This window comes from Bombina bombina, chromosome 3 (assembly GCF_027579735.1).
Source record: "Bombina bombina isolate aBomBom1 chromosome 3, aBomBom1.pri, whole genome shotgun sequence".
Taxonomy (NCBI): domain Eukaryota; kingdom Metazoa; phylum Chordata; class Amphibia; order Anura; family Bombinatoridae; genus Bombina; species Bombina bombina.
Window position 1 is genome coordinate 995,996,487 of NC_069501.1, and position 25,539 is coordinate 996,022,025.

Here is a 25,539-nt window from a genome sequence, read left to right on the forward strand (position 1 = left end):
AGTAAAGCAGCTGGTGCTGTGCACAGACCAACTAATTGCAAACCAACTAATCTATTATGAGATTCGTTGACAATTATTGTCATAATCGATTATTATCGATTATGCATATTAGTTGTTGCAGCTCTAATATATATTAATATTAATGCCGATTAGTTGTTGCAGCTCTAATATATATTAATATTAATGCTGATTAGTTGTTGCAGCTCTAATATATATTAATATAAATGCAGATTAGTTGTTGCAGCTCTAATATATATTAATATTAATGCCGATTAGTTGTTGCAGCTCTAATATATATTAATATTAATGCCGATTAGTTGTTGCAGCTCTAATATATATTAATATTAATGCCGATTAGTTGTTGCAGCTTTAATATATATTAATATAAATGCAGATTAGTTGTTGCAGCTCTAATATATATTAATATTAATGCCGATTAGTTGTTGCAGCTCTAATATATATTAATATTAATGCTGATTAGTTGTTGCAGCTCTAATATATATTAATATAAATGCAGATTAGTTGTTGCAGCTCTAATATATATTAATATATATATATATATATATATATATATATATATTATGGGTAAAGTCAGAAATGGTAAACCTGACATTACCCAAGCGGCTGTGGGTAAAGCCTGATGTAATTTAATTTCCCCATCTACCCTTTTTTTGCCTCTGCCTGGGGGGCTCAAGGAAAGCGCCACGTCGATCCTCTGGCATCCACCCCAAGTGAACCTTAGGGAATGAGGTTTACTAGGGGGGGCATCGCCCCCCTTGAACCCCCAAGACAGAGGCAAAAAAGTGCAGATTGACTGAAGATGTGTGAATTACAGTGCATAGAATATGTTTCATACAGTGACTCAATGCACTCTGAGAAGATTTATCATGTTACATTGGGCTTTACCTAATTTCTTATTTTACCCACAACATATATAAAACATATATATATATTTATTTATTTATTTATTTAAAGGGACAGTCAACACCAAAATGTTTGTTGTTTTAAAAGATAGATAATCCCTTAATTACTTAGTTTTGTATAACCAACACAGTTATAACAATACACGTTTTACCTCTGTTATTACCTTGTATCTAAGCCTCTGCAGACTGCCCCCTTATTTCAGTTCTGTTGACAGACTTGCATTTTAGCCAATCATTGCTCACTCCTTGGTAAATTCACGTGCATGAGCTCAGTGTTATCTATATGAAGCACATGAACTAACGCCCTCTAGTGTTGAAAAACTGTCAAATGCAGAGGGGGCCTTCAAGGTCTAAGAAATTAGCATATGAACCTCCTAGGTTTAGATTTCAACTAAGAATACCAAGAGAACAAAGCAAAATTGGTGATAAAAGAAAATTGGAAAGTTGTTTAAAATTACATGCCCTATTTGAATCATGGAAGTTTTTTTGGACTTGACTGTCCCTTTAATAATAAAAATGACTTTTTTTCTCAATATGAAGAACATAGGAATGTAAAATATGAGTAACGTGATTCGTGTTTTGCGCTTTAGGTCTAACAAAGTGTCGGTTTAGCACACATGAAGAATTGCTAATCTTAGGGCATGTTTTCGAAATATTACATATATATATACACACATATTTTTATTATTAAACAAATATTTATATATCTGATAATGTTAATGTAAAATAGATATCTATACCTATTTATCTACAGAAATAGATATATATGTTTAGGTATATAGTTATATATATTTACAATAAAAATAACATTCCTGTAAGTGAAATATATACAGTAAAGTATATATGCACACACATATATATATATATATATATATATATACACAGACACACACCTTTTTAGACATGTATATCTGTATATTTTCAATATAGCCCTTTGCAGTCAAATACCTTGTTATATACCATATAACTTTAACCCGTATAACTTTTTTTTATATTTCTATGAATCATTTTTATCAGATAGAGTTTATATGAGTGTAACTGCAAAGTTAAATGTATTTATGTTGTGTTTAATGCAACATTTTTTGGCTCACTACCCTCTACGTGAAGTCTTCAGTCACGCTAAACCGACGAGCGTAAAATGCAATTGCATTCTCACAATCCAGTTTGATTTCAACTTGTAATACGAGCACTATTAATGACACATGCAAAAAAAAACAAAAAAAACAACCTGGCATCATTTGCACTCTAAAGTTAGAGCGCCACTTGTAATCTAGCCCTTATTCGATATAAGATGCCTGATATATACAAACAAAAAAAACTCAACAACCAATAAAAAAACATAACAACCAATAAATAAAAGGTTTCCTTACACTCCAATTAATATGCAAAAAGCTATACGACACTTTGCACCAAGAAAGAAAAGCTAGGGCAGGCAGAGTTTGTTAGCTTGTAGTATAACAGTCTGATTACATCCAAAAAAGACAATTCAACCCAAAAGTTTTGGCCTATATACGGCTAGACAAGAGGTCTTGGTTGCCGCCATAACCATTTGAGAGGTAGAATCTGCAACGGTTATGCAAATGAAAGTCTGCTATAAGAAAGATTAAATACTGGAGACGAACTTGAGGTTTATGATTCCATGGAGTTAGTAAAATGGTCTCATAAGAAATTGGATAGATGACACCATTTGTATGCAGTTCTAAACATACAATCTTGTACTGCATGAGAGGATTTTGTGTTGAGTATGTGAGTTATGGATTGGAAGACTCTTCATACATGTTGATTTGCATATATGTATGCATGTACAGATCACACTGCATTTAAAAAGCAACAAAATCTATTAATCTGTCTAACCCTGCGTTTGGTGTCCAATTCATTAAGGCAGGATTGTAGCTCCACTTCCTTCTCCTTCAAACGAAAATCTGGGGTGGTGGATTTTGCTGTAAAACACACAGTTGTTTGATTAAGCACACAAACTGAAAATCCAATTAATGTATTCCATAACTACACATTTACTTAACTTGAATATTAATAAACTCTCTAGTATTACACAGAAAATTTGTTCACACTAGTCCAGTTGATCATTTAGACTATGTTATTATTGTTATCAGTTATTTGTAGAGCGCCAACAGATTCCGCAGCGCTATAAACATAGGCGTTGTATACAAGGTAATATTTATTGGGATCAATCGATAGTGTTTATATGAGTGTAACTGTACTTTTAAATGTATTTAATGCAACTTTTTTTTATCACTATCCTTTACACAAGTTCTTCAGTTGCGCAAGCGTAAATTGAGATTGAGCTCGAGCGAACACCTTTACTTTCAACTTGTAACATTTTACCTTTCTTTTAACTGTGCAAGAGAGAATAACGGTATAGATTTTTAGTGTGCTTAAAAGGACTTAAAAGTGTTGAGGATATATTTTCTGTCTTTTCAATAGCTCCCTGGTGCCTGGGTTTGTTGAGCCCAGGTCTAATTTAGCTTTAAAACAAAGAAAAACAACAAATAAAATTAAAGAGTAATCATATTATTGTCAAAATAGGTTGTTAAAGGGATAGAAAGGTCAAAATTGGGTGTATTTAAATTTTAAACAAAAGCATTTTTGCAACATACTTCCTTTAGCAAAAATACTTCTAGTAAAAGTTATTTCTGTTTTTAAGTGGCATACACACATATGCTGTGAGGGCCTGTGCACCAGCACCTTCTCAGAGAGTTAACAGTGGCTTGTGTGAAACAAATTAAATTTTCACAGATGCAATACACACAACTATTCACTCTTTGAGCTTGAATACTGGTGGATTACTGGGTCCTCAGGAAGGCTGTCAATCCTGGAATATGCACACACCAAGCATGGAGATCATGCCCTGATGATTGAAAGCCAAATATTCCAAGCGGCTGACACCAGTGTTTAAAGGCAGCATTGCCGAGAGGAGTTTTACATTTGGTGGCAATGCTGGTGATATATTCCAAGCCACATTGCCACCTACATTGATTATGTAAAGTAAAGGATCCCTATTAAATAGATCACTCAACCAAGTAAACGTTCAGAAGGCTACAAGAATAACCCCTAATCCTCCATAACCCACATCGCTATTAACCCCTACACTATTAACCCCTAAATCAACATAACACCCCACCGTAATAACCCCTACACTACCTAACCCCTAAACTGCCATTACCCCCACTGTAAAATACCCCCTAACCTACTAGGCCCCTAACCTCCACACACCCCATCACAAAATACCTGTTCACTACTTAACCCCCAAACAGCTAACCCCCCAAGACCCCTAACCTAAGATCTACTAAGTTACCAAAAATACAAAACATTACCAGTAAAAGCCCTAAAACTTAAGTGACAGAATGTGAAGGTTTAAAAGGGACAGTCAACACCAGCATTTTTGTTGTTTAAAAAGATAGATAAAAAGATAGATAATCCCTTTATTACCCATTCTCCAGTTTTGCATAACCAACAGTTATAATAATAACAACGCCCTCTAGTGGTGAAAAACCGTCAAAATGCATTCAGATTAGCCCTTCAAGGTCTAAGAAATTAGCATATGAACCTCCTAGGTTTAGCTTTCAACTAAGAATACCAAGAATACCAAGAGAACAAAGCAAAATGGGTAATAAAAGTAATTTGGAAAGTTGTTTAAAATTACATGTCCTATTTGAATCATAAAAGTTTATTTTGGACTTTACTGTCCCTTTAAGGTCAAAAGTCATACAACATGGCAAGAATGAGCACAGCAACAAGACACAAAATAGTTTCACTGCATTAGAAAGGTCTTAAAAACAGGAGCACTTTAATTCATACATTTTTTTAACACTGCTTCATTTGTAAAATAATTTTAAACTTAGTGATAATAAACATTGCGCCGTTTCTCTGCCCGCATCTCATACTTTAGCTGATCGATGACGAATCCGGCTTCATCCAATCATTGCGTGCCCCATTTGGCTTCCAGCTTATGGGGCACGCAACGATTGGATGAAGCCAGAAATCATCATTGATCAGCTAAATGAAGTATCAGATGCGGGCGGAGAAACGGCGCAATGTTTACCATCACTAAATGGTAATTATTTTACAAAGGAAGTGTCTTTAAAAATGTTAATGAATGAAAATGCCCCTGCTTTTAAGATTAATTTTATATACTGGGCAGTAAATTATTAAACTACAATCACTTTAAAGGCTGATAGCAAGATCATCTATAATTATGCTAAATCATGAAAAAGGGCAAATCCTCAAAAAATAAGGGAAATGGAAAAAGTATAAAGAAGTCAGCGTTTTTCCATGCATAATTGCTTTAAAGAGGGCTTGTGTAATATATATATATATATATAATCAATTAAATGCATTGTAAGAAAAAAAAAACATAATTTATGCTTACCAGATAAATTAATTTCTTTCATGGTGGTGAGAGGCCACAATCCATTACTCCCGGGAATTATCTTTCCTAACGACCAGGAGGAGGTAAAGATCCCCAAACCCCAAGAGCTTCATAAAACCTCTCCCCACTTTATCAGAAACTAGTATGACCTATAGCCAAGCAAAAAAAGGTAGGAGAAGGAATTAAGAACCAAAAAATACAAAGCTACAAAGAAGTAGCTGTCATGCAAAATTGATCAACTGAAGCCTCATTCTTAAAAGTCCAAAAAGTGGCAACTGATCTGGTAGAATGAGCAGTAATCTGTTTAGGTGGAGGCGGACCTGGCTCAAAAGCTTCAATCAAGAAGTCAATGAAAAAGCAGAAACTTTCTGCCCTTTCCTGTAAGTTTGTCTGAAATCCTTAGTAGCATCAACCTAATATTTCAAAGCCCTGACAACATCCAAATTGTGAAGAAGCCTCTCTGAAGAAGTCTTTGGATTAGGACATATAGAAGGGACAACAATTTCCCGACTAATGTTATCCAAAGATACCACCTTAGGTAAAAAGTCAAACTTAATTCTTAAAACAGCCTTATCCAGATGATAAATAAGATAAGGAGGATCACAAGAAAGAGCAGATGATTCAGATACTCTTCTAGTAGAAAATATAGCCAAAAGGAACAAACAACTTTCCAAGAAAGAAGCTTAATATCCACTTTATGCACAGGCTTAAATGAAGGAACCTGCAAAACCTTTAACCCTTTGAGTGCTAAGCACTTTCCCACCTGGGTGCTAAGATTTTTTAAGTTTTTTTTTTTTTAACAACATTACCTTTCCAATGGTGGGTCTTGGGGGTCTGTAGCTGCTTAGATGCCTGAGATACAGGCTTCTAAGCAGCATGCCCCCTGCTCCTATACTTAACATTGTTAAGTATAAATAAAGTTGCGCAGTGACGTCATCACGTTATTGTGCGTGACGTCACCACGCAAAACAGAAAACCCCGGCGATGCCTGTCACTCTACAGGCACAATCGCTGGGGTAGGAGTGGGTGGGAGCCCCCAGATCTCCATCAAGGTGGGAGAGTGCTAGTGACGGCTCTGAGCCGTCATTAGCACCAGAGTGGGAAACTCTGTGATGGCTCAGAGCCGTCATTAGCACTCAAAGGGTTAAACACCAAGTAAAGATTCCAAAAAGAAGAAATTGTCTTGATCACAGTTTTAATTTATGCCAAAGGGGTTACAATGGAGGTTTTCAGAAAACCAATTACGGGCAATACCCTTCTCCATGCCAGGAGCAGTCATCCAAAACAGGTTTTTCACTCAGTGGCAAAAGGGCAATTTACCAGACTCAAAAGAAATTGTACCACACAAAGACAATACAAGGCACATGCGAACCTGTTGGAGAAACGATTGAGAGAAAGAGGTTATAAGAAGGATATCATACAAAAGGCAAGGAGTGAGGTAGGAGCCAGTAGGAAACAGGATCTGCTAACCAACATATGAAGGAAATCTTTTGATGACAAAAAAGGAGCATTCTTTGTTACCGACTACAGCGATCAATACCATCAAATTTGTGGAATCGTGCAGAAGTATTTCAGCTTGTTAGCTGCAGACGACGCTTTACACGGTACCATACAACAAGGTTGCAAATGCTCATTCAGGAGAGGTGTAACTTTAGGGAACACTTTAGCAACCACACAGCTGAAGCCAAAGAAAAAGGAGGAAGGGTGCTTGTGGCTTAGATTTAAAGTTGTATATAGATGTAGCAAACCTACTTGCAAAGCATGTGATCATCTCTAATTTATGGATGGTTTTAAGAGCACGGTTACCAACCGAGCGTATTATCACAGAACTTGTCTGAATTGCAGATCTGTATATGTTATATACCTAACGGGTTGTACAATTTCCCAACTGCAGTACATTGGTTTAATGACCAGGGAGGTACGTTCCTCACTAATATAAAATCTGGCACTCTAACCACTCCTCTGGTACAGCATTTTAATAGAATCGACAATTAGGATCCGTCTAGTTTTGGATGGACTATAATTGAAACTGTTAATGTTGGAAAAAAAGAGGGGGTGATAGAGACCTGCTATTAGCCAAAATCAAGGTATTCTGGATATTCCAGTTACAGACCAGACAACCAAAAGGTCTTATTCAGAATACGCCTTATTAACTTTTGGAAATAGAATTGTGACAAATATACCTTTAATGTTTGGTTAAGGGTACTTTCCCTATGCATCTATAGTTTACATTGTATTAAAAACAAAGTATATTTCATCCACTATTGGGAAATCTCTATTAAACAATTTCAATACTATATGCTATATAACACCCATTTTATAAATAAGTAACATCTGAGCATATTTGTGCAAAAAAACTGCCCTTCTTGCAGTATATACAAACATGAAGTAAAGTAATTTAGTAGTGAAGGGAAAGGTATGTTTAAATGTTTTATTTATATTAAGAAGGATGTCATAGACTACTGGAGTACCCTAAGAATACACATGGTGACTTCATGTATTAAGCATTGTAGAGTGTTACAAAAGTTAATTGAATGATTTCCCTATACAGGATTATACTGGTTAAATGCACTCTAACTGTATCCTAGATTAAGTAACCTATATAGTTACAATTTACCATGTAATATATTTCAGCAAATTTGTATAAATTAATGAAGTAATTATAGATTGTATACATATATGTACAGGAAGGTACTAAGGATGTACTATAGGTTTAAGAGCTAATTTATCAGACAAGCCCATTTCAATGTAATCTGGTAAAGAACCAATAGGATGTCATTAACCTTTTTAAATAGTGTGTATGTCTTAGGGAACACTATGCAAGCTATCAGTATGGCGTATAGCCGAAACGCGTAAGCTGTGTTCCTGAGGACTTGGGCTTTGTTATTGCTGTATCACTTTTTTAACAAACATGGAATAAAAGTCTAATTGTATTATATGTTGCTCCTCCCTTGTTCTTCTTCTACCTTAATTTGTGGGCCTGAACAAAACCATGAATGTCAGGAAGATTAGCAATCTTCCAATAAAAAAAGGAAAGAACTGGCATTTAGGCCCTTATCCAAACTATCCTGTAAGAACTGCAAAATTCTAGGAATTATAAAAGTATACTAGGAAAAGACATGATCCATACACCAAGAAATAAAAGCTTTCTAGGCCTTATGATAAATCTTCCTTAGTTCAGGCTTACGGGGTTAGTCTAAATAACAGAATCTGAAAGACCTCAATGCTTAAAATGATGGTAAATCCTAGCGTTTGTGAAACGTTAGGATATACCATTGGAACAAATAAAGGGGACTTTCAGTCATGAAGTATAAAATACTTCATGCTGAAAGTTTCTTTATTTGTTTGAAGCATTCGCCGCACTGAGCTGCTCAGGTAGCCCGCGGCAGAATGCTATTTTGCTGTGAGGTGAAGTTTCCACCTCTTAGTAATGGCACCGGCTGGCTTGCACTGCTATTGGCTAAGAGGTGGAAAGTGTTTGCGGCGAATGCTTCAAACTCATAACGGAACTTTCAGCATGAAGTATTTTATAGTTCATGACTGAAAGTCCCCTTTATTTGTTCCAATGGTAAATCCTAGTGATAGACACCATATCAGCAGACCAGGACTTAAGCCATAAGGATCTTCTAGAAAGGACTGCGAAGGACATGTTGTTGACATTAAACTTAATAATGTCAAATATAGCATCACAAATAAAGGAATTAGCACTTTTGAGTAATCCCAAAAGGTTCAAAAGATCTTCACTGGCAGAATCATTAGAAAACTGCTCTGAAAGACTAGTTGACCAGTAAGATGAAGCAGCCGCTATCTAAATGGTCCTTAAAAGATGTACTGTCTTCCAAAGGGATAGTGGTACGCTTAGCCAGAGTGGAAATGGCTCCATCTACATTAGGGACAGTCTCCCGCAGTTCAATATTAGAGTCAGGTAAAGGATATAACTTCTTAAACCTTTGCAGAAGGACTAAAATAATTACCTGCCTTAGCCCATTCCCTAGAAACTATTTTAGAGACAGCATCTGGAAAAGGAAAACCCTCAGATGTTTTAGCAACAGTTTTAAAGACTGAATCTATTATAAGGCTAATCCTCAGAACCTTTAGAGTATTCAACCCATAAAGTAAGCAAAAACTCTTTTAAAAGAGAATGGATATGTTCAGCTTTAAAAAAATAAAAAAAAGGAGGATCTATCGGGTTCAGAGGAAGATTCCTCATCAGAGGAAACTTCTCCTTTTGAAGAAATAGGATTCTTAGCCTCAGGACGCATATCACAAGTAGAAGGTAAATTCTTTACTGACCTTTTACGCTTACTTCAAGGCGGGAGAGTTGCCAACATTTCAGAAACTGTAGATTTGATGAGATATTTCCCACTCTGTAGAGGCATAAACAGAAGGGGCAGTAATACTCATAGAAGCAGCATTAGGTTGGTCTGAATTCATTAACCTTAAAACATGAGTCATAAAAATAAGCTGGAAGAAATATTCAGCCTTTTTACAATTAACACACTAAACATTGGTAGGAAGGTAGAGACAGTGGTAAAAAAAACACTGAAGCGTATACTGAATAGCACTCCTAATCCATTTATTGGAAAATGACAAGTATGATCCCTTAATTTGGGAAACACAATAAAATAAAAACATAACTTTATTGAAATAACATTTAAAATTGGGGGAAAAGAAAAAAAATTAAAAGAAAATTATGGAGAGTGTTGTTATGATCACAGTAGTTCTACAGTGTAATAACTAAGGATGATCATTTCTGGTAATATGTAGAAGATGAGGATCATTTTACTGTAATGATCTAGTGTTTCAATTGTAAACACTTGTGTTATACACAGATTGCTTAGTATAATTCAGATATACCAGATAGGCAGTGTGGCAACGTAACAGTATTGGATTTCTAATATTTATACAGTGTGTCTATTAATTGGTATATTCATTATGTGGCATATTAGATAGTATGTAAAAAGTACATCACTATTTAAACATCAAATAATTTACACCGTAAAGAATTAGCTTTGCCACACAATGATGTTGTTAAGTTGCAACACTGTATCAGTTATAGAAAGTGATCAAATATTAACCAAACATAGCTGTGGGTGATATGTTCACTATTTACTCAGTAATTTAGTAACGAAATAGCGCAATTCCTTTATATATATGAATTTGTATTTAATTTAAGCAAAATAGTTACGTCACAGCGTGAAGTAAATGTTAATCTGAAAGTGTGCCATTCAGTACAGCACTAATGACGCTGGTGAATGTATGCACACTGAAAAATCCTAATAAAGTGTTCGTATATAAGCAGACTGCCGGTCTGGATTGCCCTTAAATTTACCCTAAAATAGGTCAAATCATCTCTATTTGCTACTGTGCTATATTGGTAAAGTATTCCCATAGTAAAATTAAAAACAGGGATCCCATATGTCCCCAGCTAGCTCCCTAACATGTTTTGCGTACAAACGCTTTATCAAAGGTCTTGGTAAAAAGGTGTTCAGGGGACCCAGCTTCTAAAGGTAGATTTAGGGACAGAATCAGAAGGCTCCACTATAACATTGAACTACAAAAGAATAAAAAATGATATCCCATAAAAAAAAATCATGAGGAATGGAAAACTTAACCCCTCCTAAACAAGCTCAAGGAATGCTAAGCCAAAACAAAAATAAAAGGAGACAAGTAGACTCAACACCCGAAGCTTGAATAGGGCTCAGCTGAATAGGAGGACACTACTACAAAAACTAAACTATTAAAAAAGAGATTAGCAAGCCAAAACCAAACATTCGTACTAGAGGGCATACGTGCACTAAACCCGATGCGTCCTAACACAAAAACCAAACCACAAGAAAACACCTATGACCCTGAGTGCCTGAAAACCCCCAACATGTGCAATCCTGAGGGCTCTTGTGCACTTTTCCGATGCACACAGACCCAAAGGCCGACAAACACACGCAAATATTAAAAGAGGAATATAAAGAATCTGTCCCAAGGATAGAGATTAGAGATAGATACACATATACACGCACACATTATATATATATATATATATATATATATATATATATATATATATATATATATATATATATATATATTTTATTATTATTTTTTCACGCATACATATACACACATATATACATATACACACATATATACACACATACATACACAGTACTGAGCAAAAGTTTTAGGCCACCATTAGATTTGTTATATTTAAGTTTTAAATGACCATCCATAAATATTTTTCGGTATCTTTATTAAGATACAAACAAAAAATACAGGAAATATGTACAAAAAAATATTTAAAAACACAACCCACAATTTTCAGAACAAAATTTAGTGTGACCTCCCTTGGCACTAAGCACATCTTGAACTCTTTTGGGGAGACTGTCCTGAAGTAATCTTCTGGTATGTTATACCAGGCTTCTTTCAGCAATTCCCAGAGTAGTTCTTTAGATTTAGGTTGTATTTTATTTATTTCTCTGTCCAGGTGATCTCATACTGCCTCTATAATATTCAGGTCTGGACTCTGTGTCAGGGTTTTATCAGTTGTTGTTCTCTTCCAATATGATTTAACTGCATTAGCAGGGTACTTGGGATCGTTATGCTGAAAAAAAACATTCCCAATCAGGGGCTTTACAGAAGAAATGGCATGATGAATTTAAACCTGTCTGTAATTTTTAACATTCATGATCCCCACAATTCGGACAATATCACCAACACCACTGGAAGAAATGCAGCCGAAACCAGGACAGACCCTCCACCATGTTTCACTGAAGGCCGCAAGCACTTATTCTTCCATCTCTCTCCAACTCTTCTTCTCACAATTTGTTGACAATTGGACCCAAAAATTTCAAACTTGGATTCGTCACTCCATAATACCCTATTATTATTAATACCCTTTTCTAATGATCTTTATTCCAATCTTTGTGAGATTTAGCATATCTTAGCCTTTTCACCCTGTTCCCCTTCCGAAAAAAAATAATTTCTTGGCTGCTACCCTTCCACAAAGACCAATTACTGATCAAGCTTCTTCGGACTGTAGAAAGGTCAACTTGGCATCCCGATGAAGCTGCCGGATGCTGAGCCAGGTCCTTGCTGGACTTCTTCTGGTCTCTCAAATAAGAAATTCTGGGAAACCTCATCATATTTTGAAAGTTTTCTTGGCCTTGCAGTGATTTTTATATCCTTAAACTCTCCTGATTCTTCAAATGTCTTTATAACAGCTTGGATACCACATGATGAGTATCCAGTTTGTTTGCTGATTTCAATGTGAGACTGGCCTTGCTGATGCAAAAAGTATGATTTTAGGTCTGTCAAATTCTGTGATCCTTGGTATTTTAAATGGACTGCTCTGATTGAAAGTTGGTCTTATTAGCAAGTTTCCAATGAATTAAACTCATACCACATGTGTATGTAATGCTCAAGCATGTCTTGCACAAACCTGGTGTAATAGACCTTTTTCACAGCAGTCATAACATAAAATGGTAGGACAAATATAGGTTTTAGCAATGACATTAATTAGGGTTCCATTCTATTTAGGTTTACAAGAGCCAGGTTCCTGCTACTGCTCAAGTGTAAGGGGAGGTCACACTAAATACAGCCACTTTAGCCTATAGAAGCAGTTTTTTATGTTTTTTAATACTGCATACAAATATCCCTGTATTTTCTGGTTGTATTGTAATAAAGAGACTGAGAAATAATTCATATATGGTCATTTTACCATTGTTAAAAAACAAATCTAATGGTGGCCTAAGACTTTTGCACTGTACGACCAGTAGAAAGCCATATGAGTATATTGTAGATTCATAGGAGGAGGCAAAAGACAAGTCCCTGCGACCATTATAGAAGGTCTGACAAAATTTTGCATGAAGTGCAAAAGTAACCATACCCCATATACATTACTCTGACAAACCCTGTACTCTGAGGGGAAAACGGGCCTCAACAGACTGAAAGCCCCTCTCACTTAAGAATCATATGCAAATCTTCATTCTTCACCTTCCACCAGCGGAGTAAAAGATAAGACTAGTTTCTGGTAAGGTGTGAGGGGTTTTATGGAGTTCTTGGGGTTTGGAAATCTTTGCCTCCTCCTGGTGGTCAGGAAAGGTAATTCCCAGGAGTAATGGATCGTGGACTCCCACCACCTGTATGAAAGATAGATATTTTTTACTTCCTTCTTTGTGGCTCTTATATAAGTGACCATAACTGCACGATACCACTAAATGTAAATGTGAGGCCTTTCTCCAAGGACGGTAAAGCTAAGTTAATGACCTACAAAACACTGATAAAAACTTCTCATGGTATCCCATAACTCTGGACCTTGTTATCAATTCTAGAACAGGTCCACCCAAAGAACCTTGCATCTGTATTGAAAATCATTCTGTTTTGATGACTTGAAGCCATGAGGTAAAGCAAACAGCATCAAGGCAGTGATCACATTGAGACCTATCACACTACACTACAGAAGACTGATGAAGCATCAATTTGTTTAGTCAAACTTGCCATCATCAGAAATTGTGAACTCAGGTGGAGAGTTACTCTTGTAGATGGAAGAAGTAACCTTTCAAAAACTGCTCAACTATCCATGTACTTGGTATGCAGAAACATTTACAAAGTATGCGGGTATACCAATGAGATTATTATCATTTATTTGTATAGCTACCCCAGTTTGTAATAATTCTGTTCTACAAGCTGCAGAAAAGGTCTGAATGACTTTATCTTGAAAATTAGTGTTTTCACTTAAGTATTATTTCTTTAAAAGTTACAGAAGATCTTTAAAATGAAAATACTGTAAAGAAAGATTTCTTTATTTTTTATGTTTAAATAGTTTCCATAAATGCAAAATAAAAAGCAAAATAGGAATATTGTTTTAAAAGCTAAAAATACATACACATTAATACGAAGTTGCTGTATTTGAAGTTAAATGTTTCTTGCTGGTCTTCCAAGAATTTTGCTTCCTGATCTATTGACTGCAACAAAAAGAAAGGCATGTTTACAAATTGGTTGTAATACTACTACTACTACTACTACTACTACGAATAATAATAATCCAAGGCAGATACAGCCCATGATTATAGTATCCATACAAAAGCAAGTGTAATATATACAATATGCATACATATTCCATTAACTATGTTATTAAGGTGAGCTATAGAAACATCTCCAATTTAAATTATTAGTGCATGGCTGAAGACAATGGGTAAACAGCCCTTCACAGTTTAGTGAATAACTGAAGTAAAATGTAAATGAAACATAATGTGTTGGACTTTTATATTTACAACAGCGAGAAGACTCTCACCTGAACTTTCTGCTTCACTCCAGTCACTCGTTGCTCAATCTCCCCCTGGCGCATAGTTTCCATGGAATCTGTTGCTACTGACCCAGCAGGTGACTAAATATGGATATAGAGTGGGTAAGTAAGATTTAGAGGTAAAACATTAAAATAATTAACTAATTTACTAGATACTACTTTCATAAACTGAACTACTTTTTCGTAAATTAAAGGCATATAAACAACCTTTAAGTAATTGAAGAATATAAAAAATAAAAATTCATTTAAATCAACCAAATTAAAAAAAGGAAATTTATGCTTACCTGATAAATTGATTTCTTTTACGATATGCCGAGTCCACGGGTTTCATCCTTACTTGTGGGATTTATCCTCCTGCTAACAGGAAGTGGCAAAGAGCACCACAGCAGAGCTGTTACATAGCTCCTCCCCTAACTCCTCCCCCCAGTCATTCGACCGAAGGTATAGGAAGAGAAAGGAAAAGCTAAAAGGTGCAGAGGTGACTGAAGTTTTGAAAAATAAAATAAATCCTGTCTTAAAATGACAGGGTGGGCCTCGGCATATCGTAAAAGAAATCAATTTATCAGGTAAGCATAAATTTCCTTTTCTTTTACAAGATATGCCGAGTCCACAGGTTTTATCCTTACTTGTGGGATACCAATACCAAAGCTTTAGGACACGGATGAAAGGGAGGGACAAGACAGGAACCTAAACGGAAGGCACCACTGCTTGAAGAACCTTTCTCCAAAAAATAGCCTCAGAAGAAGCAAAAGTATCAAATTTGAAAAATTTGGAAAAAGTATGAAGGGAGGACCAAGTCCCAGCCTTACAAATCTGTTCAACAGAAGCATCGTTTTTGAAAGCCCATGTGGAAGCCACAGCTCTAGTAGAATGAGCCGTAATTTTTTCAGGAGGCTGCTGTCCAGCGGTCTCATATGCCAGGCGGATGATGCTTTTCAGCCAAAAAGAGAGAGATAGCCGTAGCTTTTTGACCCCTACTCTTTCCAGAATAAACAACAAAAAGAGAAGATGTTTGTCTGAAATCCTTGGTCGCTTGTAAGTATAACTTCAAAGCACGGACCACGTCCAAGTTATGTAATAGACGTTCCTTCTTAGAAGAATGATTAGGACACAAGGAAGGAACAACAATTTCCTGATAAAAGATAATATTCTTATTTGAAACAACCTTAGGAAGGAATCCAGGTTTAGTACGCAAAACCTCCGTATCAGAATGGAATACAAGATAAGGCAAATCACATTGTAAAGCAGAAAGCTCAGAAACTCTTCGAGCAGAAGAGATAGCAACTAAAAATAAAACCTTCAAAGATAACAGCTTAATATCTATGGAATGCATGGGTTCAAACGGAACCCCTTGAAGAACATTAAGAACTAAATTCAGACTCCATGGTGGAGCAACAGGTTTAAACACGGGCTTGATTCTGATTAAAGCCTGACAAAAAGACTGAACGTCTGGGACATCCGCCAGACGCTTGTGTAATAAAATTGACAAAGCAGAAATTTGTCCTTTTAAAGAACTAGCAGATAATCCTTTCTCCAATCCTTCTTGGAGAAAGGACAAGATCCTAGGAATCCTAATCTTACTCCATGAGTTACCCTTGGATTCACACCAATAATGATATTTACGCCATATCTTATGGTAAATCTTTCTAGTGACAGGCTTGCGAGCCTGAATCAGAGTATCAATGACCGACTCAGAAAATTCCCTGCTTAGATAAGATCAAGTGTTCAATCCCCAGGCAGTCAGCTGCAGAGAATTTAGATTTGGATGTTGGAATGGACCTTGAATGAGAAGGTCCTATCTCAATGGCAGTTTCCACGGTGGCAGAGACGACATGTCCACTAGATCCGCATACCAAGTCCTGCGTGGCCACGCAGGCGCCATTAGAATTACAGAAGCTCTCTCCTGTTTGATTCTTGCAATCACACGAGGCAGGAGAGGAAATGGTGGAAACACATAAGCCAGGTTGAACGACCAAGGTACTGCTAGAGCATCTATCAGTACAGCCTGGGGATCCCTTGACCTGGACCAGTAGCGTGGAAGTTTGGCATTCTGTCGAGATGCCATCAGATCCAATTCCGGTGTGCCCCATTGATAAATCAACGATGCAAACACCTCCGGATGGAGTTCCCACTCCCCCGGATGAAAAGTCTGACGACTTAGAAAATCCGCCTCTCAGTTCTCTACTCCTGGGATATAGATTGCTGATAGATGGCAAGAGTGAATCTCTGCCCATCGGATTATCTTTGATACCTCTATCATCGCAAGAGAACTTCTTGTTCCCCCCTGATGATTGATATATGCTACAGTCGTGACATTGTCCGACTGGAATCTTATGAACTTGGTCAGTGCCAACTGAGGCCACACCTGAAGCGCATTGAATATTGCTCTCAGTTCCAGAATATCAATTGTCAACTGAGACTCCGTCGGAGTCCAAGTTCCCTGAGCCTTCAGGGAATTCCAGACTGCACCCCAGCCTAAGAGGCTGGCGTCCGTTGTCACTATAACCCATGATGGCCTGCGGAAGCACATCCCCTGGGACAGATGATCCTGTGACAACCACCACAGAAGAGAGTCTCTGGTCTCTTGATCCAGATTTATCTGAGGAGATAAATTTGCATAATCCTCATTCCACTGTCTGAGCATGCACAGTTGCAGTGGTCTGAGATGAAAGCGAGCAAATGGAACGATGTCCATCGCTGCTACCATTAATCCAATGACCTCCATACACTGCGTCACTGTTGGCCGAGGAATGGACTGAGGAGCTCGGCAAGTATTTAGAATTTTTGATTTTCTGACCCCCGTCAGAAAATTTTTCATGTCTTCCGAGTCTATCAGAGTTCCCAAGAATGGAACTCTTGTTTGTGGAACAAGTGAACTCTTTTCTATATTCACTTTCCAACCGACAACACGATGTCCGTGTGAGATTTGGTCAGATGATAAGTTGACGCCTGAACCAAAATATCGTCCAGATAGGGCGCCACTGCTATGCCCCGCGGCCTGAGAACCGCTAGAAGGGACCCTAGAACCTTTGTGAAGATTCTGGGAACTGTGGCCAACCCGAAGGGAAGGGCCATGAACTGATAATATTTGTCCAGAAAGGCAACCCTTAGAAACTGATGATGATCCTTGTGGATAGGAATGTGAAGGTACGCATCCTTTAGGTCCACAGTGGTCATGTATTGACCCTCCTTGATCAATGGTAAGATTGTTCGTATAGTCTCTATCTTGAACAATGGGACCCTGAGAAATTTGTTTAGACACTTTAAATCCAAAATAGGTCTGAAAAGTCCCTCTTTTTTGGGAACCACGAAAAGGTTGAGTAAAACCCCTGTCCCTGTTCCAGTTTTGGAACTGGACAAATTACTCCCATGGAATAGAGGTCTTTTACACAGTGTAAGAACGCCTCTCTTTTTGTCTGGTCTACAGACAAACGTGAAAGATGAAATCTCCCTCTTGGGGGAAATTTTTTTAATTCCTGTTGATACCCCTGGGTCACAATTTCTAATACCCAGGGATCTTGCACATCCCTTGCCCAAGCCTGAACAAAGAGAGAAAGTCTGCCCCCTACTAGATCCGGTCCCGGATTGGGGGCTGCCCCTTCATGCTGTCTTGGTAGCAGCAGCGGGCTTTTTGGCTTGTTTACCCTTATTCCAAGTCTGATTAGGTCTCCAGACAGACTTGGATTGAGCAACATTTCCTTCCTGCTTATTGGTGGAAGGGGAACCAGAGGGTACTCCTCTGAAATTTCGAAAGGAACGAAAATTATTTTGTTTACCCCCATCCTAAGAGGTTTGTCTTGAGGTAGGGCGTGGCCTTTACCTCCAGTAATGTTAGCAATGATTTCCTTTAATTCAGGGCCGAACAGGGTCTTACCCTTGAAAGGAATAGTTAACAGTTTAGACTTTGATGATACATCAGCAGACCACGATTTTAACCATAGCGCTCTGCTCGCCAATATGGCAAAGCCTGCATATTTTGCTGCTAATTTAGCAATCTGAAAAACCGCATCTGTGATAAAAGAATTAGCTAGTTTGAGAGCTTTTATTCTGTCCAAAATGTCGTCTAGGGGCGTCTCTACTTTCAGAGACTCCTCAAGGGCGTCAAACCAGAAAGCCGCCGCCGTAGTTACTGGAACAATGCAGGCAGCAGGTTGTAACAAGAAACCCTGGTGAATAAATAATTTCTTTAGAAGACCCTCTAATTTTGTATCCATAGGGTCCTTTGAAAGCACAACTGTCTTCAATAGGTATAGTTGTACACTTAGTTAGAGTAGATATTGCTCCCTCCACCTTAGGGACCATTTGCCAAGCGTCCTTGATGGAGTCTGATATGGGAAACATTTTCTTAAAATTAGGAGGGGGAGAGAACGGTATGCCTGGTCTATCCCATTCCTTTCTAACAATTTCCAAAATTCTTTTGAGAACCGGAAAAACATCAGTGTAAGTAGGAACGTCTAGATATTTATCCATCTTACACAATTTTTCTGGAGGAATTGTAATAGGTTCAAAATCATCCAGAGTCGCTAGGCCCTCCCTGAGTAACAGGCGAAGATGTTCAAGTTTAAATTTACGCTAAGTCCGTATCTGTCTGAGGTAACATATTCCCTGAATCTGAAATTTCTCCCTCAGACAATAATTCCCTAACCCCCAATTCAGAGCATTGTGAGGGTACATTGGAAATGGCTACTAAAGCATCAGAGGGTTCAGTATTTACGTTAATACCTGGCCTACTGCGTTTACCCTGCAAACCTGGCAGTTTAGATAATACCTCAGTGAGAGTAGTTGACATAACTGCAGCCATATCTTGCAAAGTAAAATAATTAGATGCACTAGATGTACTAGGTGTCACTTGTGTGGGTGTTAAAGTTTGGGACACTTGAGGAAAATTACATGACATATCCTGATTCTCTTCAGACTGAGAATCATCCTTAGACATACTTTCATTTCCTAAAATATGTTCCTTACAGTGTAAGGCTCTATCAGTACAAGAGGTACACAATGTAAGTGGGGGTTCCACAATGGCTTCTAAACACATAGAGCAATGAGTTTCCTCAATGTCAGACATGTTGAACAAAGTAGTAATAACCACAACAGTTGGTAAATACTTTATTTGTTGACAAAAACAATTTTGCAAAAAACGAGTACTGTGCCTTTAAGAAATAAAAACACACAATTTTTTTCCTAAGCACACTTAAAAACGTCTATGAACGTTTAAAAAGTAGATATAGACATATAAATTGCCAAAAATTATTGCATTCACATGCAAGGATTGAATTTACTCTTTACAGGAATATTACTTTCAAAAAATAATACAATTTTCTAAATAATGACCCCTGCACCTCGCCACAGCTCTGCTGTGGCGCCTACCTGCCCCCAGATAACTGCCAAACGAATCGACACCAATCCGGATAGTGTAAAACACAGATAGGGCCCAACCGGAGCTAATGTCTGCTGTCTCCTTCAGAGTAAACTGCGCATCTGAGGCGCGAAAATAGGCCCCGCCCACAATGGACGTCGCACTAAGAAATTCAACTACCGCATGGGAAGCGTTTAAAAACAGCCATGTGGTCCCCAAACGACTATTTATCAAATAAAACCTCTTTTACTGTTTTATAATAGAATTTGTGAAAAGTCCCAATGTCAATTAATATGCTGCTTATGAAATGTGCTGCAATGATGTAGGAAATAAAACACCCGGTATGACAGTAACACCCCTTATGGTTTAGGACTACTGCTTACCCTGTTCCCCTTATAAGGAACCAAATACAGCCAATTCTGATATACCAAGTTTCCTCAAAGAAAAATAGACTGACATATATGCTGTTTACTGCATGAGACCGCCCTCACACTGAAGATTTTCCATCATTACCTTCAGATTAGAGGGAACCATAATTGAACTTAGTAACTGCTGCTAAGATCATCAATTTTAGGGAGAAATCTTCTTCCATATCCTCCCTGATCAAAATAGTACTCACCGGTACCATTTAAAATAAAAAATATCTTGATTGGAGAAATTAAAACTATCATTTTGTCACCACTATCACTTTACCCTTCCTATTACTAGAATGACTGGGGGGAGGAGTTAGGGGAGGAGCTATGTAACTGCTCTGCTGTGGTGCTCTTTGCCACTTCCTGTTAGCAGGAGGATAAATCCCACAAGTAAGGATCAAACCCGTGGACTCGGCATATCTTGTAAAAGAAAAAGCCAATAATTTTTTTCTTTTGTTAAAAAAAACAAAACAAAACACATTGCCAACATAAAAAGCCACAAAATACCATTAGCTAGAGGAAGGAGACTGTTATTTGGAATGTGTATCAAGACAGCTTGCTTAGTATTCAGAAATCCTAGAAGTATAAAACACATTTTACACATGCCAAAACCAGCAAGCTTCTCAATGTAAGAACAAAGCAACACATGGAGTAATGCAGGCTTATTGATATTTTGTTTTAGCAATAATTCATGGAATAAACTCTGTGCAACCTATTAAAATGCATTTGGTCTACAGTAAGGAATCTATTTTTAGAATGTCACAAACTCCCTGGAATTTCCTCAATAATAGGATAAAAACTGATCTACTTTTCAATTACAATACAAATATTTTATTTTTATTATTATTATACTTTATTTATAAAGCGCCTATATATCCTGCAGCACTTGTCCAAGGGAACAAATAATATAAGTAAAACAATGATACAATACTTCTAGGAGACAAGACAAAATTTGACAAACAAATAGAAGAGGAATTGAGGGCCCTATTCCTGTGGCAATGGTAGGAGGGTGAGAAACAGGAGGTGAGGACTGCAAGGATGAGAATGATGTTGCGGTTACTTTTAGCAGAAAGAAGATTGTTAATAACGATAGTGAGGGTTATTTCAGTTGAGTGTTGGGGACAGAAGCCAGATTGAAGGAGGTCAAACAAAACAGAAAGTGGGCTAGGTAGTCATAAACTAATTTTCCAGGAGTTTTGACACTAGCCAAAGCAGTGATATGGGGAGGCTGTTTGCAGGAGAATTAGGGTCAAGGGAGGGTTTTTTGACTATGGGAGTGACCTTTATATCTTTGAAAGAAAATGGGAATGAAACGGTAGAAAGGGATAAGTTAAAGGGTAAATGAGTAAGAGCTGGAGTGAGGGTGGAAGACAGAGAAGGTATTAGCTGTGAAGGGATAGGGTGGAGCGGCAGGTAGTGAGAAGACAGTAAGGTGGCTGGGGGGGGGAGAATCGGAGAGGCAGAGGGGGTGGAGATGGAAGATTGCAGGCTTGTGTCAAGATGTTATTTTGGGTAGTATGCGCTATGTTAAAAAAGTAGTCTGCAAGGTCTTGAACTCTAAAGACAGACAAAGGAGGTTGTGCAGGTAGATAGATGAGTGTGTTTTCTGAGAGTGCCAGGGCTGTAACTGACGGCATGTGGTTTTTCACAGTTGGGGAGGAGAAAGAGTGTCTAATGGATAGGAGAGAGTATTGTAATAGTGGGCTGTATCAATATTAGGACAGGTTATCCTGGAAGTGTGAGGGAGGAGATATTGAATAAGTTTGGAAAATTGGAGTGGATTTACAGCGTGCAGATTTCTACAGGTGCGAGGGCGAGATGGAGAAGTGGGTTTAGCAGATACCTTAAGATTATAGGTGAGCAGGTGATGGTCTGAAATGGGAAAAGGGTGACATGTGAAGTCAGATAGTGTCATAAATTAAAAGCCTGTCTCTTTAAGGAGACATTTTCTCCTAATCTGAGTCCTGGCTATAAAGGAGCCTGCAACATTCAATACCTTGCTTGGTATTGAAGTTGCATGCTTCCCTGCTCAGCCGCTCTCACTGAGGACTCTGACTCTCTGCCTATTCTGCTGAGCTACACATCACACGCTGTCTGCGTGTCATCTCCTCACTTCCGGTTTCACGGACCACCGCACTTCCGTTTTACACAGACCAGGACGCTGCAGCTCTGTAAGCAGCTCTCCCCTCAATCTGCTCTAGCGGTTTGCCTAGTACAAACACTGAACCACCATTGCTCTAACCTTTTCTCCCTCCGGAGGTGAGTCTTTGCTGGACACTTTTCCCTAAGTAATTTTTGTCATAAAACCATTTTTCTATCATATTAATTTTCCACCAAAACTTTACTTTTACTTTTTGTTTGCTGGACATTATTTCTTTTGTATTTTTGTCTCATACTTATTGTTTGCTACAATCCTAATTTTTTCCCTTAATTATACTTTTTACTTTTTTTGTTATGCAGTCCTAAACCTTAAGACCTAAAACTGTTAACCATTTAATTACTCCTTTTGGTGAGAACCACAATCAAACTCACTTATATTGGCCACAACAGTTTTAGCTCTCATATTAAACACCACTCACTCAAATTATATGTGTGTATTTTCAGATAAATACCCACTATAAATTATGTGAGACACTACCTTGATTTTTATGGTCTGCTATAACTATTGTTTTGCACATGTTTGTTCTAAAACTCTAACTTATAGTTAGTGTGTGTTACAGAATACCAAGCCTATAAAACAGAATGCTGAACTCTGCTGACCTACAGGCTCATGTCATGGAACTCTCCCATAAAGTAGATCAGTTGACACAGGGTCTTAGAGAACTACACTCAGGGAATTTAACCCTAAAAGGGATTATAAAAGAAGGGTTTAATTCTCCTCCTGTTCCCCCTGAACCACCTATCAGTCCCCCTGAACAATTCTCAGGTGATAGAAAAACTTTTAGACAGTTTTACAATGCATGCAGAATGTTTATTACATTAAAACCAAAAACATTTCCTACTGAAAGAATTACAATTCTGACAATAATATCCTATTTAAAAGGAGAACCCCGTGCTTGGGCGGACTCCCTGTATGAATCTAATGACCCCATACTTGAATCAGTTGATGAATTCTTTAGAGCAATGTCTGATATGTATGAGGATCCTCATAAACAATTGACTGCAGAAAATACCTTACGTAGTCTAAAGCAGAACAAAAGATATGTAGAAGACTATATATCTGAATTCAAGATCTGGCAAAGGGACACACAATGGAACCAAATTTCATTAATAAATCAATTTAGATTAGGTCTATCAGACCCTATAAAAGATGAATTAGTTAGAATTGATCTCCCAGATTCTCTAGAGGCACTAATGGCCCTTACTATTAAAATTGATAGGAGATTCAGAGAGAGGAGGTTAGAGAAACAAACACATGACACAGTAGCCAGATATCACCCATCCCGTCCTGTGACATATAGCTCAAGGGGTAATGCAGAGGCCATGGATATTGGGTTCATTAAAGGACCGCTAACACCAGAGGAAAAGTCTCATCGCAAGGAACATGCTCTCTGCATGTACTGTGCCTCCAAGGACCATTCTGTCACGGACTGCCCATCTCTGAAAAGACAGAAATCTGGTGAGTCAATTTGTACTCTACACAATTTTACACTTTCTACCCATAAACCAACTTACTTATTAGTTCCCATCTCGTTACAGTGGGAAAGACAGCGACTAAACCTTGAAGCCGTTGTGGACTCTGGCGCTTATGCCAATTACATTGATATCTCTATAGCAAAGAATAAAAATATACCGTTTGTTGTGAAAAAAAATCCAGTTGCTGTACGTTTGATTGATGGTAATTGTTTATCTACAGGTCCCATCACACACCAAACAATTCCCATACTTGTTAACATTCACAATAACCACCAAGAATACATCTCCTTTGATATAATCACCTCTCCAATGTTCCCAGTCATACTCGGGCTACACTGGTTAAGACAACACCAACCTATGATTCATTGGAAACAAAATAAAATAGAATTTAATTCACCCTACTGTAATTCTACTTGTCTACTCCCTCAATCTATACTTCACATTAATCAAGATGAAGGGTTAATACCCCATCAGTATCATGATTTTTCATTGGTTTTTGATAAAATAGAGGCAGAATCTCTACCACCCCATAGAGAGTATGACTGCCCCATAGAACTTATACCAGGGTCAGACATCCCATACGGGCACATCTTCCCCTCTATCCCAAACCGAATTAGTAAGATTAAAAGAATACATAAATGAAAACCTTAGAAAAGGATTCATAAGACCTTCCACCTCTCCTGCAGGTGCGGGCATTTTCTTTGTGACCAACAAAGACAAAACCATCAGGCCTATTGTGGATTACCGTGAGCTCAATAAGCGTACTGTAAAAGACCGTTACCCTCTGCCGCTCATCCCTGAACTTATAGAAAGATTGAATGGGTCGTCTATCTTCACCAAACTCGACCTCAGAGGTGCTTACAACCTTATCCGTATGCGTTCAGGCGATGAGTGGCTGACGGCGTTCCGTACGAGGTACAGACTTTTTGAGTATACGGTAATGCCATTCGGGCTTTGTAATGCCCCTGCAACGTTTTAACGTTATATAAATGACATTTGTAGGGATATATTGGACACCTTCCTAGTAATATATCTTGATGACATATTAATCTTCTCTAACACTTTGACAGAACACGTAAAACACGTAAGAACAGTCTTGGCACATTTACAAGCACATAAACTCTACGTGAAAGCTGAAAAATTTATATTTCATAGTAATGATATCACATTCCTGGGGTACCATATCTCATCAAAAGGGGTTCAGATGGAAAATTCAAAAGTTCAAGCAATAATTGATTGGCCCATACCACACAATAAAAGGAATGTACAAAAATTCCTAGGGTTTTCGAATTTCTATCGAAAGTTTATTAAAGGGTTCTCTCACATTGCCAAACCCTTAACTAATCTCACTAAAGATCACATACCTTTTGTGTGGTCCCCCTCAGCTAACGATGCCTTTAATTATTTAAAAAATGCATTTATTACAGCTCCTATCCTTGCCTATCCTGACCCTCATTCTCAGTACACTCTTGAGGTAGATGCATCTGAATATGCTATTGGGGCTGTACTTTCCCAAAGATCCA

At 37.7% G+C, this 25,539-nt stretch overlaps 1 protein-coding gene across 2 annotated transcripts in view; it reads right to left on the minus strand.

The window, feature by feature from the left end:
- The window catches only part of LOC128654285 (signal transducer and activator of transcription 1-alpha/beta), a 507,532-nt gene that overhangs the window by 346,342 nt on the left and 135,651 nt on the right, over window positions 1-25,539 (minus strand). For both annotated transcript variants that reach the window (XM_053708137.1, XM_053708138.1), the window contains exons 5-7: window positions 14,600-14,692; window positions 14,192-14,270; window positions 2,778-2,863 (exon numbers count right to left, since the gene is read on the minus strand). In XM_053708137.1, coding sequence (XP_053564112.1) covers window positions 2,778-2,863; window positions 14,192-14,270; window positions 14,600-14,692 — 258 coding nt within the window. The remainder of the gene's footprint in view (window positions 1-2,777; window positions 2,864-14,191; window positions 14,271-14,599; window positions 14,693-25,539) is intronic.